The sequence below is a fragment of the Aethalodelphis obliquidens genome, unplaced genomic scaffold, assembly GCF_003676395.1.
Source record: "Aethalodelphis obliquidens isolate GAN/ISIS:26980383/991018 unplaced genomic scaffold, ASM367639v1 scaffold9, whole genome shotgun sequence".
Taxonomy (NCBI): Eukaryota; Metazoa; Chordata; class Mammalia; order Artiodactyla; family Delphinidae; genus Aethalodelphis; species Aethalodelphis obliquidens.
In genome coordinates this window covers 44,379,578-44,396,159 of record NW_020837953.1, presented here as the reverse complement: position 1 = coordinate 44,396,159, position 16,582 = coordinate 44,379,578, and the positions used below count along the sequence as shown (strand labels likewise).

At 55.3% G+C, this 16,582-nt stretch overlaps 2 protein-coding genes across 3 annotated transcripts in view; both read right to left on the bottom strand.

The window, feature by feature from the left end:
• Positions 1–2,809, bottom strand: part of MASP2 (MBL associated serine protease 2) — a 13,758-nt gene extending 10,949 nt beyond the window's left edge. The window contains exons 1-4 of the mRNA XM_027108309.1: positions 2,779–2,809; positions 1,613–1,881; positions 1,314–1,491; positions 453–584 (exon numbers count right to left, since the gene is read on the bottom strand). Coding sequence (XP_026964110.1) covers positions 453–584; positions 1,314–1,491; positions 1,613–1,881; positions 2,779–2,809 — 610 coding nt within the window. The remainder of the gene's footprint in view (positions 1–452; positions 585–1,313; positions 1,492–1,612; positions 1,882–2,778) is intronic.
• Positions 2,810–7,351: 4,542 nt separating this feature from the next.
• Positions 7,352–11,325, bottom strand: SRM (spermidine synthase). Of its 2 annotated transcripts, XM_027110197.1 has the most exons (8): positions 11,069–11,325; positions 10,371–10,491; positions 9,812–9,904; positions 8,896–9,049; positions 8,191–8,274; positions 7,948–8,093; positions 7,742–7,864; positions 7,352–7,640 (listed from the first exon to the last, which is right to left on the bottom strand). In XM_027110197.1, the coding sequence occupies exons 1-8, from the start codon at positions 11,233–11,235 to the stop codon at positions 7,620–7,622; spliced, it is 909 nt and encodes a 302-aa protein (XP_026965998.1). In that variant the 5' UTR covers positions 11,236–11,325; the 3' UTR covers positions 7,352–7,619. The 2 variants fall into 2 exon arrangements, with proteins under 2 accessions (XP_026965998.1, XP_026966000.1); XM_027110199.1 differs by lacking the exon at positions 9,812–9,904 and having other exon boundaries at positions 11,069–11,324.
• Between the last annotated feature and the right edge of the window lie 5,257 nt (positions 11,326–16,582).

The window sequence follows — 16,582 nt, the reverse complement described above, 5'->3', positions numbered from 1 at the left end:
GGGTGGGTGGGTGGATGGGTGGGTGGATGGATGGATGGATGGGTGGGTAGTGGGTGGGTGGATGGTGGGGTGGGTGGATGGGTGGGAGGGTGGGTGGGTGGATGGGTGGGGATGGGTGGGGGGATGGGTGGGGGGATGGGGAGGGGGGATGGATGGATGGATGGGTGGGGGGATGGATGGGTGGATGGATGGGGGTATGGGTGGATGGATGGATGGGTGGATGGATGGGGATGGGTGGGTGGGTGGATGGATGGATGGGTGGGTGGATGGATGGTGAGAGGGGACAGAAGATCTGAAAAGGAGCCGTCACCCAGGAGAAGTGTCTAGTGGACCAAGGCCAGTGGGCCCTCCAGTCGCCTGGGCAGAGCAGCTATGGCCTTGAGAAGCCAGCTGTGTCTTGGGGCAGGGTGGGGGCAGGCTGGGCACAGGGTCCCCCTCCAGCTGCAGCTCACCTGAGCAAGTGTGCTTGTTCCTGTGGAGAACATAGCCCATACGGCAGGAGCAGTAGAAGCCACCCAGGTGATTGTGGCAGTGGTGCTCGCAGGTGGGGGCCTCTCCTGGGGGCACCTGGCACTCGTCGATGTCTGGGGGAGGGGCCGGCAGGCAGTCAGCGGGGAAGGAGAGAGGACATCGCTGAGGCCTAGGCTCGGGTTTAGGGCCCCTCCAGTAACATGGCCTGACCTGAGAGGAGCCTCCTCTTGTCTGCAGGTGTCTCATGCCCAGCTGAGCGCTAGAGGCCCAGGGTCACTGCGACCTCGCTGCACCACTTGGAGGGAGACCTAAATACCATCTTTTTTAAACCAATGACGGTTTAATGGTCCTGCTCGTGGTGACTAGGCTAGTGAAAGGAGCGACCGGCAAGGGAACCCAGTGGGTGGGCCTCTATATGGGTTTCACCAAATTCTTGCAGCAGTCTCAGGATGAGCACAGAGAGGTTGAGCCACTTGCCCGAGGCCAACAGCAAGTCCCTGCAGGAGCCAGAATCTGAAAGCAAGTGCCAGACTCGAAGCCCAGAGGCAGACGCCGCGCTCAGCCCAGTGGCACCCGTCCCACCTGTGAACGGGCTCACTTGGTCCTTGCATCACGGGGCCCACGAGGACGTCCTGGCTCAGCACCTGGCACTGAATGGGGCTCAGCCTAGAGCAGAGGTCCTGGCTGTTGCTGATATTTGCACTGCGATGATGATGTCAGACCAGGTGGGGACGCCCTCCTGCTGGTCTGGCAGGAGTCCAGCCTCAGGGAGGCGGGGGGAAGGGAGGGCTGGTCTGGCCCAAGATAGTCCCCCCGCACCAACCGGCCTTCTCTCAGCTCACCCTCTGCTGAGTAGAAGGCCTCGAAGCCCGCGAACGGCTTCTCGTTGGAGTAGTCGGAGCGGAAGGTGACGTCGAGGCTGGAGCCCGGCGAGTAGAAGGTGGCGTTGCCGGGCGCCCGCTCCGTGTCCGTGCTCTCTGACCCGCACAGCGTGGCCAGCACCGTGGTCCCGGCGCTCAGCTGTGGGGTTGCGGGTCACGGGGGGAAGGCGAGACCCCGGGCCTGCCAGACCTCCCGCCCGCGCTCCGAGGCCAGCCCCCGCCCCCGGGGGTCCCCGTGCCCCAGCCCGTCCTGCCGGCACCTTGACGAAGTCGTACTCGCAGAGGTAGGAGGGCTCCAGCTGGAAGTGAGTGAAGTAGAGGCGCAGGCGGTAGCCGGGGGGCGCCGTCAGGGCCCAGCGCTGCTCATGGTTGTTGGCATACGTGCCTGGGAAGCCAGGAGATGCCAGGCGCCCGAACACGGGCTTGGGCCACTGCGGGCCCGAGGACGTGGTGGCTGCCGAGCCCCACAGCAGACCCAGGGTGACCAGCAGCCTGAAGACAGCGCAGGGGAGGGGCGGTGAGGCCCAGTCTCACCCCTCACCCCCGCTGGGGAGACCCTGGGGGCTTCCACCCACCTCATGGTGCACTCGGCCAGGCCCGGTCTGGAGCCCCGGGGCGCCTCACCTTTGATCTGTTTGTCCAACAGCCGGCCCTGCCCCCAGCCGCCCTGCCCCTGGCATTCTGGGAACAGACCCCATGACTCCTGCCTGCCCAGACTTCCGGGCAGGCAGGACAGGATGCTCCAGGAGCCAGGGGGCTGAACCTGGATGACAGCCAGCTCCGGGGACAAATCCTGGCTCTGTCCCTCACCCTGAACCTCTGTGGTTCCCCCGCCGTGTGTGACTTCCGAGGTCGCCCAGGGTCTCTGTGACAATGACCTCGGCAGCGACGGCTTCTAGGCGGAGATGGGGGAGGCACACACACACACCTACCTTTGCCTCCTGAAACGCTACGATAAGAGAGAAGAGAAAAGTCTTAAAAACACGAGCCCACGACGATGGGGAATGTGGGAGAGGAGGCGGCATCAACATTTAGGAAGCTGGGGAAACAGATGGACAGGTGGAAACAGCTCTCCAGGAAGCAACTCTAAGTTGGCGGTGGAATCAGGAATTGGCGGCACCAGGTCCTTCTGGACGCATGTAAGAATCTTGCCAATCCCTATTTCCCATCCCCCGACCTCAGCAGAAACGTGGAGACTTATTCTTGGAGGGAGTATATGGAGAGTCCCAGGTCCAGCTGAGCATGGGAGGGGCAGACAGAAAACAGGGGCACTAAGCAGACAGACCAGCCTTCCTCTGACTCAACTCCTAGAACCTGGCAGCCACCAGGCTTCTCTCTTTTTCCTGGGAAGTGTTGACGAGTTCAGGAGGAAAGACCTAAAGACACTGACTTAAGGTTCTACAAGCAAATGGCTCAGCCGCCTCACCCACAGTGAAAGTCAGCTGACAAGCCCCCATCACGCGCTCAGAGCTTCCAATTAGCTTTTTAGTCCCCAGTCTTACTCATGAGCAGAACCTTCAAGGGTTACTGAGGAAAACCTCACACGTGAGGGAGAAAGACCAAAAAAATCAACCAACCAACAACAAAACAGTAAGAAGCAGTGAGAAGAAAATGTCCAAAACTAAAATGAAGCAATAATTAATATCTTCAAAGCAAAAAGAGAGGCCAGAACAAGAAGCAAGAACCGTATGCTATTTAACAAGAGCATTCAGAGAACAAAAAACAGCTTGGGGAAATAAAAATATGGCAGAAACAAAAAACTCAACAAGATGTTTGGAAGATAAGATTGAAGAAATCTTCCATAAAAATAGAGTCAAAAAGAAATGAAAAAGCAGTAAAGTCCTATACAGTATGTCAAAGACTAAATAACAGGAATTCTAGAAAAAGACAACAAAGAAAACAGAGGAAAGGAAATTGTAAACAAAATAATGCAAGGAAATTTCCCAGAACTGAAAAGAAGGCGAGTTTACCGATTGAAAATGTCCTCCAAGTGCCCAGAACGACAGATGAAAATAGAATTTTACACCTGATATTTGCAAAACATCAGAGAGAAAAATTATGTTCTACAAACTTTGAGAGACAGAGAGAGAGGGGAGGAGAGCGAAAACAGAGCAGATCACTTACAAAGGATCATGAAAAGAATGATTTTGGAGCTATCGAAATAACACTGGAAACTAGAAGCCAGCATCCGGTGAGTCCCATATTGGGGTATTCACGCCCTCATGTGTAGTCCTCTCCCACACTGGGTAGGGCTTATGGATAGGGCATGACTGGAATGATGGTGTGTAATGTGTGGCTAGGCATACAAGACATCGCAGCGTCCACCTGCCTCTCTCTCTGATCACTCGCTCTGGGGGAAGCCAGCCACCATGTGTGAGGACACTCAGTGTCCCTGTGGAGAGGTCCACATGGGGAGGAACTGAGGCCTCCTAACATCTGTCAGCATAATCTGCTAGTCATGTGACTGAGTCATCTTGGAAGCTGACCCTCCAGCTCTAGCGACAGCTTTACTGCAACTTCATGAATGACTCTAAACCGAACCAACCAGCTAAGTCACTCCCAAATTCCTGACCCACAGAAAAGGCATGTTTATTGTTATTGTTTCAATCTGCTACATTTTGGGCTAATTTTAAACACAGGAATAGATAACACTGGAAAACAGCAAATCTCAAAACGTTGAAGGAAGATAATTTCCAACATATTTCTATACTCAACCAAATTCTGTACCCATCAATTAAGCATGAAGATGGAAACAAGAGATTCATACATGTCAGGTTATTGAAAACTTTCATCCCTTGTCCCCTTTCTCAGAAGGCTCCTCTAGGATATGCTTCACCAAAACGAGGGAGTAAACCAAGAAACAGGAAGATATGGGGTCCAAGAGACAAGAGTCCCGACAGGGTATCCCACTTGGGGTAGTCAGGAGGCTTGGAACAGATTCTTCAGGAAGATGAAAATGATAGGACACCGGTGGAGTCCAAAGATTGTCCAAAAAAATTTTTTTCCAGTAATTATTTTTCCTGAATGAAAGTGTTATATACATTATGGTACAACTCATAATAAAGAAATGCACGGTATGTATATTAGTTTCTTATTACTGAACATTCCAATAAATATAATCATGAATTATAATTATAATGAGGCTACGTAAAATACTTAGAATCTCACAATAAGGAAAAAAAAAAACAACTGATTAGCACATTGACCAGAACCTCAGGAAGTGTTTTGAATCCAAAGGTCTTAAGAGCTTTAGCGATTTGGTAAAAGTTTGGGGCTAAATTAGTGATAAATTTATTGAAAATGAAGCGAATGCAAAAACCCTCCAGGAAAAACAAGCTGTGCCAGAGATAAAAAGTTACCATTTTCTCTGAGTCTCAGCTGAGAACGGCATTTGCCTAACTTGTAACGGTGCAAACACTGATTGCGGAGCCAACCAAGGTTATCGTTGAATGCTTGAGAGTGTGGTGGGGCAGGGAAGCAAAGAGCTAAATCCTCACGCTCCCCAGTGGAAAATCAACAATTATGACTGAAACTGACAAATCGAGAAGCAGTAATACAAGCATATTGTTTAGAGGCATGAGCAAAATGCTCAGCTGAAAGAGGTAAACGTGGCTGCCTCCAGGGAGAAAAGCAGGTACAGCAGGGCTGCTCTTTCTCTCCTAACAATCCGCATGGGAACTACTTGTATCCTTAAACCGGGGGCGGGGGGGGAAGCAGGGCTAATTTTTTTTTTAACTTTATTTTTTATACAGCAGGTTCTTATTAGTTATCCATTTCATACCTATTAGTGTATATATGTCAATCCCAATCTCCCAACTCATCCCCCCCCTCCCAGCCACTTTCCCCCCTTGGTGTACATACGTTTGTTCTCTGTACCTGTGGGCAGGGCTGATTTTAATAGCTGAATTTCAGAGCTCTAGATAGGACTGATTTTACTCTCCGTGCCACAGACTGGGCCTGTTCACGGCCCTCTTCCAGATTTCTGGAACTTTGGAGGACTCAGGTCACACCCCCACCGAACGCCTGCTTTTGCTTCTGCTTCTGCTTCTGTGGATCAGTCTGTGTTCAAATCACATCCACCCAGCTGTGGGGTTCAGTCCTCAACGCCCACCCTTTCCAGGTGGGCACATGCATGCAGATGCCACTAAAAGTTGGGGAAGTGGAGGGACTGACACTGCAGACACCTTCTAGTCCAGGTCAGGCATTCTTGCAGCTACTTCTGCAACCTGGGCCCTCTCTTCTTCCTCTGCCCTGAGAAGAAATCCTGATTTCCACCAGCTCAGTGAGAACGACGTGACACGTGCTCCTTAATGAAGCCCTGTAACAGCTGAGGACCACTGCTCTCATTTTACAGACAGGGTGACCGAGTCAGGAGTTGTGCGTAGCTCAAGTCACAGAGTTCGTGTGACCCAGGTCCAGTGCCCCCAGCGCTGGGACCGCCCCCCTTCCCTGCCCACCTTCATTCCCTGGGTCATCCTCACGATGGACCTTCCTGGAGCCTGGCCAGTAAGATGAGCCACGGGGAGGAGGGCCACTGAGAGTGGAGGTCCAGGCAGCTGCCCCTGCTGGGAGCCCCAGGGTGCTCCGGCTGAGCTGCAGAGGCCCACGGAGCGGAGTGGCTCCTGGGAGACCAGCTGCCTGGTAAGGCCTCGGGCATGTCACCTCATCTTGTGTGGATTTAACAGTATCTTCCTGCCTGCCTTCCTTGTCAAGCTGGTGACAGGACAGTGCTCCATAGCTGGCCATCACCAGTCCTCCTTTCCTGGTACTTTCTTGCAGCCCAGCCGAGTCCTGACTCCGCCGGGCCTCCGCGGGAGGGGGAAGACCGGGGGGTTGGAATGGGGAGGTTAGCTTGGGATCAGACTTGCTGACCAGGGATGAACCCCAAAACATGCTCACAGACCAGGGGCTTCGTGAGGGTGGAGCACGGGAAGCCCAGAGGGGGTGGGTGACTGGCCTGAGGCCACTCGAGGAGTTGGTGGCACAGCTGGACCCCTGTTCCCACCCCTATTATGACTGCAGTCTTAGCTCCTGCCGAGTGGGGCCTCCAAGGTGGGTGCCCAGGGTAGGAGCGGGGCTGGGAGTATCCCTGAACCACCGCCAGGGTTCCCACACCCACGCTGGCCCCCAACCTGCCAGCCCCAGTCTCCCAGGTTAACACATTCCCTGACCACGTCCCTGCCGAGGGCAGGTGTGGGGCGGGGGAGGTGATGCCAGCTTTTGCAAGGAGCAGGGGCCAATCCCCCGAGTTAGGAGGGGGCTGGAGGCGCCCTCCACCAGCCTGCATCCTGTTGTGGTGGCTCTGGTCCCACCACCAGACCCTCAGTCCCCGCAGTCAGCAGGACCGAGGCGCCTGCCGGTTCAGCACCTTGGAGAGGGGACAGTCACATGCCCACAGAGTCCTTGTGTAGCCGCCCACACCTGCTTTCTCAACCTCTCAACACTTGGGGGAAGCTTCTAGGAACTTACCAGAGGGCAGGCTCGCGAGGGGGGCAGCAGGATCTGAACCCAGGTCTGTAATCTGAGCCGAGTCAAGGCCCCTGACTTGCAGGCCCAGGGAACCGGACCCCAGTCATGCTCCTCAAAGCTGCCTCTGGGGTCACGTCCGCACCCACCCCAGGATGGGACCTGGCCCAGAGTCTTCTGAGAGCCCTGCCGGGCAGCCCCAAGACAAAACAAAGCCCTTGACTCTGACAACCCCCAGCCCGGGCCCCATGGGCCTATCACCACCAGCCTTGTACAGGGCTTGGTGAAGGAATGCTAAAGCTTCTCGGGACAGACTTGGCTCCAGTTTGATGACTGCCGCATCCCTGGGCGCCACGGGGCTCAAGGGGCCGGTCCACGGTTACACAGGGAGGCAGGCCTGCCTACTCCCACGGCAGACAATCGAAGGCCAGACAGCGGGGCCAGCTCAGGGCCTGGCACACGGGGGAACCCATTAATGGCTGATGCAGCCCCTGCCTGGGCCAGTTTGAAGTCCAGGGACACACAATTCAGCATTTTGTTATAAATACACGTGTTTGGTGAGTGAGGGGCGACAGAAGGTGGGTGGTTGCTGTACACAGCTGGTATAGGCTTGGAGGCTGAACTCCACAAACAGGAAGACAGACAGTCCGCCCAGCAGGGCCGGCCGGGCAGCGTTCTGGGGCCTGTAACACTCGGTTGGTGGGCGAGCCAGCGGGGGTCTTGTCCAGGGCTGGTGCGGCCCAGGCGCCCCGGAGGCTCCCTGGCCAAGGTCCTGGGCAGCGTGGGCAGTGGCACGTGGACTCAGTGCACATCATTCAGAGCCTGGTGGGACATGAGGCCTAGTCAGGAGGGTGCTGGATTGTGAGGGGGTCAAAGGGGCCCTTCAGGGAGCCCTGGGTCTCCCTGCCCCGCAGGTAGCTCACCTTCCGGGCAAACTCGGGCAGGACGAAGGCTGCCTGGTGCACGTCGGAGTTGTAGTATTTCAGCTGCATCTCTTCCACCTGCTTCTGCGTCAGCTGTTGCACGGGCTCCCGGAAGTTGGTGCTCTGGGGACAAGGGGGGGGTCTCAGGGGAGCGCTTTCCGTGCCCACCTGCCCCGCTCCCGCCCCCAGGACAGCCCACAGCTCACTGGGTTTTTGCTGCACAGCATGAAGCCGATCTGGCCACTGGGGTAGGTGGGGATGGTGCAGTAGGCGTAGTCCACCACGGGGAAGAGCGACTTGCAGAAGTGCCGCATCTCCTTGATGAGGTCCAGGTGCAGCCACTGGCACTCGCCTGGGGGCCGGTCAGGCAGCATCAGCACCGGGCAGGTGGTGCCCCCCCCCCACGCTCCCACCCCAGCCAGCCCCTTCCCACGGGGTGGCCCGCTCACCCTGGCAGCAGAGGATGCCGTCCTCTTTGAGGGCGGTCTTCATGAGCTGGTAGTAGGACTCCTTGAACAGACTCTCAGCAGGGCCTGAGGGGAGCAGGGGATGAGGGACAAGGAACGCTCCGGCTGAGACTGCCTGAGCCTGGCTCTGGAGGCGGCAAGGGCCGCTGTCACCTGACCACACAGACCCTCACAGCTGCCCAGGGGCAGAGCTGAGAACTGAAGCCAGGTCTGTGGAGTTCAGAAACCAACTACGAAGAGGGTGCTTTTGAGAGGGGCAGGGATCCAGTACCCCAGTATGAGGGGGCTCCACATTTTAATCCCATTCCTGGGGGATGCTCATAGGCATCGCATCAGGGGAGTCTCCACCCTGAGCCTTGGTTTAAGGCTAGATACCCCGCACACCCTGATGCTGGCCTGTCGAGCAGAGAGGAGGCTGAAGAGGAAACCGGGGCCTCAGTGGCCCAAGCCCAGAGCCCCACTCTCTTCCAGGTCCTCAACCAACTTGTGAACTTTGTGCAGTCGCCCAGCCCCCTATTCTGCTGAGCCATGTTTGAGTGGGGAGGTGACAACTCAGAAGGGAAAAGAGCTGCACTAATTCTGGGGCCCCCTGTGTCCTCTACTCCACAACTCAGACTTGGGACACAGAGCGGGAGGCTGGCCTTCCCTCTGGTGGCTGCCAGAGGCCCCAGGCCATCCATTGCTTACCCATGGGGTCTGAGGAGTCAGTGATGATGACGTCGAAGGCGTCCTGGTTCTGTTTCATGAACTCAAAACCGTCACCCACGTGTAGGGTCAGCTTTGAGCTAGAGTAGCCAATGGCCATGCCCGGCAGGAACTTCTTAGAGACTTGAATGACATCCTGGGGAGGAGATAGGAGGGAACAGGTTGGGCCACGGGGGTTGGGGGCCCTGGAGGCAGACAGAGTCGAGTGGGACCCCCTCTCAGAGCCCGGTCACCTTGGACGAGCCACTTCCTTTGTGGAACCCCAGTTTCCACATCTGTAAAACAGAGAGCAGTCTGGTACCTCCCCATAACTTCTCGGAGGGCTAGCTCCCGCCTGCAGCTCGGCCCACACCTCCACCACCCCTACTCCCTCTCCCCAGACACAGCCACTGCAGCTGAGTGGCTATCTTGCTATTTCAGAGGGTTAGAATTCCAGCCTCCACCGGGAGAGCCTTTCCCTGTCTCCACGTGGCCAGCTGCTTCTCATTCAGACCTCAGCATCGACCCACACCCTAGGGACCCACTTCACATTCCTTTATCAGATAACCCTTTGATACCGCCTCCTAACTAGAATATCAGCTCCAAGGAGGCAGGGACTGAACCCGGAACCTAGATGCTCACTGAAGCACGCTCTGTAAAGGGCAGGTGCGCTAGTGGTTGGAGTCCCCTGGGACTTCTATGACGCATCAGCTCTTAGGCTTACTAAGAACTAGCATCAGTGGCACACCTACTCTGTGCCAGGTGCTTTACTATCTGCTTTTCCTACTGAATCCTCCAATGTGTTCTTGAGACCAAGAAACAAGGCCGAGAAAGGTTAAGCCACTTGCCCAAGGGTAAACAGCCAATTCAGGGAGCACTGGGACTTGAATCCAAACCCCGCCCGGCTCTGCGCACTCACCTCGTCAATCTCGCACTGGACCACCGACTCCACGGAGGAATGCTTGACCACCTCCCGCAGGACACCCCCATCCCCGCCCCCGATGATCAGCACCTGCCAGGGGAAGAGTCAGCCAGGAGCGGGGCCCTGGGCACCAGCCCCACCAAACAGGCTCCAGCAGGACTCAGTGGCTGGCCTCCCTGCCCCCCAAACTGCACTGAGCAGACAGAACCACCTGGAACAATTTCTCCGCTCCTCTGTTCCACAAGCCTCATTACTTCACTTTCTACTCCTAGAAAAGCTCTCCTGCCCTAGGAACCTGGCACGATGTGTCCCCCGTTCCTGGAAACTCCCTCCAGCACGGCTCCTTCTCAAGCTCCAGGCCTCAGCAGGCTGTCAGCCCCCAATCCTTGTAAAATGGGTGGCTCTCCCCGTTAGCCCCCTCGTCCTTGCTAGCACTTTCTCTGACAGCTGTTTGGGAAGCACCTGAGCTGAGCACTGAGCGCAGCTGAGGCCCCCAGCACTGTTCTGTGGGACCTATCACTGGCCTCAGGGCTGGATGTGGGTGGGATGGGAGTACCTTGCGTGGGTTGGGGTGGCTGTAGAGAGGCAGGTTGGCGATCATCTCCTGGTAGGAGAACTCGTCCCTCTCTGTGCACTGGATGACACCGTCCAACACCAGCACGTTACCGTAGCTCTTACTGCGGGTGGGAGTGACAGTCAGGAATCTGGGTTCCCCGGGAAAGGGGCAACGTGCCCCGACTCGCCCAGGGTGAGAAGAATCTCCCCCAACCTGCAGAGGGGCTCCAGGGGTGAGTCCTAAGGGGTGACACGTGGCGAGGATCGGCGGGCAGGCCCGCTAGGTGGAGGCTGGACTCGGGGTCCCGGCTCTGACGTGTCCGGGACTGACACGTGGAGCTCGGCGCGTCGGGTCGGCGCAGACTCCGGCTCCCTCCCCGCCGAAGAGGACCGCCCGCAACGCCGGCCCCCCAGCCCAGCGAGACGGGATGCAGGGTGGGGAGGGGACTGAGGGAAGAGACGGGCCTAGTTACGAGAACTTCTGACAGTTCTGCAGGGACAGGAGCGGGCAGAGACGGCCGGGGGCATCCGGAGGTAAAGGGCGCAAGATAGGGGTCCGGCAGGAAGAGAGGCGGGCTGGGCCGAGACCGGGGCAGGAGTCCCGGCGGGCTGCGTGGGGTTGGGCAGCTGGCAGCCGGCGGTCTGGGCTGAGAGCCGTCGCCGGGGCTCCGGGGAGCGGGGCCGGGCGGGCGGGGGTACCTGCGAAAGACGAGGATATCCTGGTACTGCGAGCGTCGATGGTGTAGCAGCTGCTCCACCTGCAGAGACAGGGCCTGGCCGGGCCACAGGCTGCACGTCTCGCGGAACCAGCCCTCACGGATGGCAGCGGGGCCGGAGGCAGCGGGGCCGTCAAGGCCGGGCTCCATGGCGGCGGGCGGGCGGGCGGCGCGGGGCGCGGGCCCGGGACTGCAGGCCGCGCGGAGCCGCAGCACAACGGGACCAACTCCTCCCCGCCGCCCGCGCCGCAACCTAACCCTGCCGGCGGGGCGGGGCCTGTTGCCAGGGGCGGGCCCCAAGCCCTCCAGTGGCGGCGCGAGCTCTCGGCGGCCCGGCGGTCCCGCCACGCCGGCACTCCGAGCGCGCTCATTGGCTGCCTCGCTGGAGCGCGGCGCCCGGTGGCTGCGGCCGGCTGTCAGTCGGCGGCAGCAGGGTAGTGCGGCCTGCTTCCCGGGGCCACGTGGGGCCGGGGTTGGGGAGGCACCGACGGGCGCGGAGAGGGAGCGAGGGGTACCCGACTCCGGATGGGAAACCTGAGCTGACATCTCGGGCTCGGCGCGGAGTGTCCGAGCGCCGGGACGTGCGGACCGCCGGCTTGAACCCTCGGGCTGGAGACTCCGGAGTGGGCGGCTACATTGTCCGGCGAAGAGTTACGTTGTTGGCGCTGGAGCGACGGAGTAGAATGTATCTCTCACCGCGTCCCTGAATTTGACTCCCTGTTGGACTTCAGCAGTGTGTGTGGTTTGTCGGGGGCACAACGAGGGTTTTATTTACTTGAGAAGGACCATCACAGCCCCACGACTTAAGCTCGATTTAGCCATTTCCCCTTAGATTCCGTGAGCCATGAGCGTATGGCTGCTGAATGAGAAAGAGTTCTTAACGAGTTTCTAAATTTACCAGCAGTGTCCCGAAAGAGGCCAACATATGCATATTCAGCACCAGAAAAGACTGGCCCACAGTTTTTTTGTTTTGGGTTTTTTTCTTGCCAAACTAGGCCTCGCTCCTTGAAGGGTGGGTGGGTGGGGAAATGTGCTTTCTGTTTTTATGAAAATGTCAAGGAACTTCTCTGAATCACATTAAGCATGCTAATTACCAAATATTAAATGCTAATTGCTCTACATGCGTCGTTCTTCTAATGCCGGGGAAGGGAGATGAAATTGGTGTAAGCTACTGGTGACATTATGACAGGGATGTTTTTTGAGTCATGTTTTGCAACCTCTGCTTGGAGTTGGGAAGCCTGTGTCCTTAACCGCAGGTGAAAAACACACTGGTGTTTATCAGTTAGTGCAAGCCTCAAGCCTTACAGCAATGAGCCTTGGTTGGGTTAAACTCCTTTTAAAGGGGAAGTGAGCCAAGGCAGTAAAAGAATTGCTAGGAGCTGGCTCCCACGGAACTGTTACCCGACCCAGGGTCAGGATCACACAGCAGATGAGATCATCAGCCAATCCATCAGCTGCTACAGGCTTGATTGGGTTCAGCCGTGTACTTGGCTCATGGTGTTGACATCACAGCCTGCACATCAAGACGTCTATGCCTCTGAGCTGTGACAGCCTGCTCACTTCGGTGTACCCTGAGCCAGACTGTAAGCTCCATGAGACTAGGGACGGTGCCTGTAGCTGGCAGCACTGAGTAACAGGCTGAGTGGACGTGGGAGGCCAGGATGTGGGTCCAGGCACCCAGTGGAGTCAGCTGCCTTGGCTTTCTTCCAGGCACTGCACAGCTGAGCCCAGATGGGGGCCCTGGCATTCCTGGGGCACTGTGTGGGGCGGGGGTGGGGCAGTGGAAGATCAAGTCTATCCCATCCCTCCCCCAAGTTTAACAGAGCCGCTCCAGCATGTGCATCCTGAAGCGAGGACAATAAACGACACCCTCGGCCCCTCCTGTAGAGGAGGTAAAGCTGTGGTCTCGGCTTCAAGCGCCAACAGCAAACAGGACCTCTAGGCTGGTATGTATAGCAGTAGCTCAGACCCTCCAAGTTCAAAGAAAACGGCCCTGAATACATTTCAAGCAAAAAATTCCCCACATGTACAGGACATAGAGCCCAGAAATGTCACCCAACTTCAGATCACAAGGAGGAAGAACTGTGGTTTTGCCATTAGTAGCCATTGTTATACAGCCCAGTTAAATCAGGATGGAAAAAACCAAGGTATCATATGAAACGTTTCTCCAAATTCAGACCAGTATGCATTTACAATTCAGTTGTAAAGCCTTACTCTCCAGTGGGTCAACTGTCCCAACCTCCTAAAGGGTAGATAGTTTATACGAGGACAAGAGGTGGGTGAACAGCCACCGTCCAAGGCAATGGGGCTGCCACAGAGCAGGAATGCGTTTCTGTCATTGATTAGCACCTGGAGTCATTTTTTTTTAAGCATCGTGTTCAGCCAGCTGTGGTTATGAGTGGGAATTTGGCCAGTACGTGGTGTTACTTGGTTGAAAATGCTTATGGCAAGCTTCCTAAGGACCACAAACAGCAGTGTACCTCCTGGAGCAAAGAGCCCTTCTACTCATAAATTCTCTACCTCCAACCCTACCCGGCCCTGCCAGATCATCTTCCCAGAGCACAGGTCCCGTCACAGCCTCCACGGTTCAGAATCGCTGAGGGTTCAGAATCACTGAGCAGTTCCCGACTGACATGCGCCCCTCCATACACTGGCACATGCTCCCTGGTCCTTGGGGATCCGAACAATCTCCCCATGACTTGATGCTTCAGGGAAACGGAACTACAGCTGTTCTCCAAACCCCCAAGGCTCTTGGCCCTATCCCATGGCTCAGTGGTCCTGGACTCTGGGGTTCCATGGGCCAAATTTCAAACACACATTTGGGCACTGACATCGGTTGCCAAGTTTTTCTTTTGCAAGACGAGACACTTAAAAAAGACCTCTACTCCTACGGTCTATGGTCTCCATCTTATTAAAAAACAAAACCAGAGACAAAACGAGCAAGGATATACAGGACAAGGAATCATTTTACCTCTGTGAGAAACTTAATACATTGTCTCCGTTATTCATTTCACCTCTGACCAGTGGTAAGCCCACTAAACGCGGTCTGGGGCCCACTGCCTTGCTTATAGCACGTGGTCCTCAAACTTAAGCACGCATAAAAGGACCATCTGGAGAGTTCAGACCGGGTGTCCGGGCCCAACCCTCCATCCTGATAGGGCTGGTCTGGGGTGGAGCCTGGGGATCTGCTTTTCTGACCAGCTTCCAGCCGGTCTCTATCAGAGGCCCACTCTGTAGCACTGGCTACAAGGTTCTCTGCACTTCTTCCCTTCGTCTTCCAAGTGCGACCCAGATGCACCTTTCAGGAAGCCTCCTCAGGCTGTCCTGAGTAGAATACAATTTCTTGCTTAAACACATTCCCATCTATCTTTTTTTGGCCGTGACACATGGCTTGTGGGATCTGTTCTCCAATCAGGGATTGAACCCAGGCCACGGCAGTGAAAGCCCAGAATCCTAACCACTGGGCCACCAGGGAACTGCCCCCCCCACCCCGCATCTGTCTATTTTTCTTAGCTGAGACTCTGCCATTTTTTGGCAGACAGCTCACTGTGTATCAATGTCCATTCTTTCCAAATTCTGACTATACAATGATAGTACCCAGGATTTTCAGCTGGGCACTGAAATAACGACTTTCCTAGTATCCTTTGCTGTGGTCATGGGGCTAAGTTCTGGCCAATGGGAAGTGGACGTTGATCTCCCCTCCTTCCAGTTAAACAGAATGAGGAGATAGTGGTGGCACTGGGGCAGTTACCAGGCCCATGAGGTGGCAGCCCTGTGTTTGACTTGAGGACGGTAGAGCAACAAGACGGCAGCCGGAGTCAGGACCAGCAGTCGCCGCACCAGCTCTGGGCTGACTGTATTTACAGAAGAAACAGAGGAGAAACATCTTTTTGCGCAAGCCACCGATCGTCTGGCTTTTCTGTCGGCTTCAACCGCTCCAGCCCTGCCTTGTACAGACCCTGGCTGTCCTGGGGGCACTGCTCTGTGGCACAGCCATGTCTGGCCTGGCAGCCCTGTAGGGCTCACACGCAGTCAGCCCTCTCAGTAACTCGTGGGAAAAACTTCCAAGAAAATAGGTTCCTTGCTTAAATATTTGTAAAATATTTTTTTACAAACCGTTATTTGTAAAAAAACCCCAAAATAATGGTATCATTCTGTGCTTCCTTTATTTGATAGCCCATCTCAGGATTAAAATCAAATGGAATTCTGAAGAAATAATCAGACTGGGGTCACAAATTTATACAAGAGGTTCAGTGTTGCCTTAAAAATATTACAAAGATAGAAATCTAAATGTTTAATAATTAAAAATGTTTAATAATTCTAAAATGAATTTTAGAATGAGAAAAGTCTCATAATATAAACTTTAAAGGTGAAAAACTATAGGGGCTTTCCTGGTGGCGCAGTGGAGAAGACTCTGCGCTCCCAATGCAGGAGGCCCGGGTTTGATCCCTGGTCAGGGAACTAGATCCCGCGTGCATGCCACAGCTAAGGAGCCCTCCTGCTGCAACTAAGACCCGGCACAACCAAATAAATAAATAATAAATAAATAAATATTAAATAAAAAAGGTGAAAGACTATAGAAATATAAAGCCATTTGTAAGTTACAGATATACACGGTGGACTTCCCTGGTAGCACAGTGGTTAAGAATCCGCCTGTCAATGCAGGGGACACAGGTTCCAGCCCTGGTCCGGGAAGATCTCACATGCCGCGGAGCAGCTAAGCCCATGCACCACAACTACTGAGCCTGTGCTCTAGAGCCTGCACGCCACAACTACTGAGCCCACGCACCACAACTACTGAGCCTGCACGCCACAACTACTGAAGTCTACATGCCTAGAGCCCATGATCTGCAACAAGAGAAGCCACCGCAATGAGAAGCCCGTGAACCACAAAGAAGAGTAGCTCCCGCTTGCTACAGCTAGAGAAAGCCCGCGCACAGCAATGAAGACCCAACACAGCCAAAAGTAAATGCATTTATTAAAGAAAAAAAGATATACATGGTAAAAAGCCTTTCTATCAAAATGTTAAAGGTTATCTCTGTGTGGTAGAATTAAAGATGATTTAATTTTTCTCTTGGCATTTATCTATGTCTTCCTCATTTCCTACAATAAACATGTTATTACTTTTAATTATTTTTTTTTTTTTTGCGGTACGCGGGCCTCTCGCTGCTGTGGCCTCTCCCGTTGCGGAGCACAGGCTCCGGACGCGCAGGCTCAGCAGCCATGGCTCACAGGCCCAGCCGCTCTGCGGCATGTGGGATCTTCCCGGACAGAGGCACGAACCCGTGTCCCCTGCATCGGCAGGCGGACTCTCAACCACTGCGCCACCAGGGAAGCCCTGTTATTATTTTTATAATTGGGAAAAAAAGTGTAAAAAGAAAAGAGAGAGAGAAAGAAGCAGAGAAGAGACCAGGCCCTTGTGAAGCCCCGCTGGTTCTAGGCACCCACCGGTCCCTCCCGAATGTCCTTTCCACCATTTGGCTTCATTCATGTGATC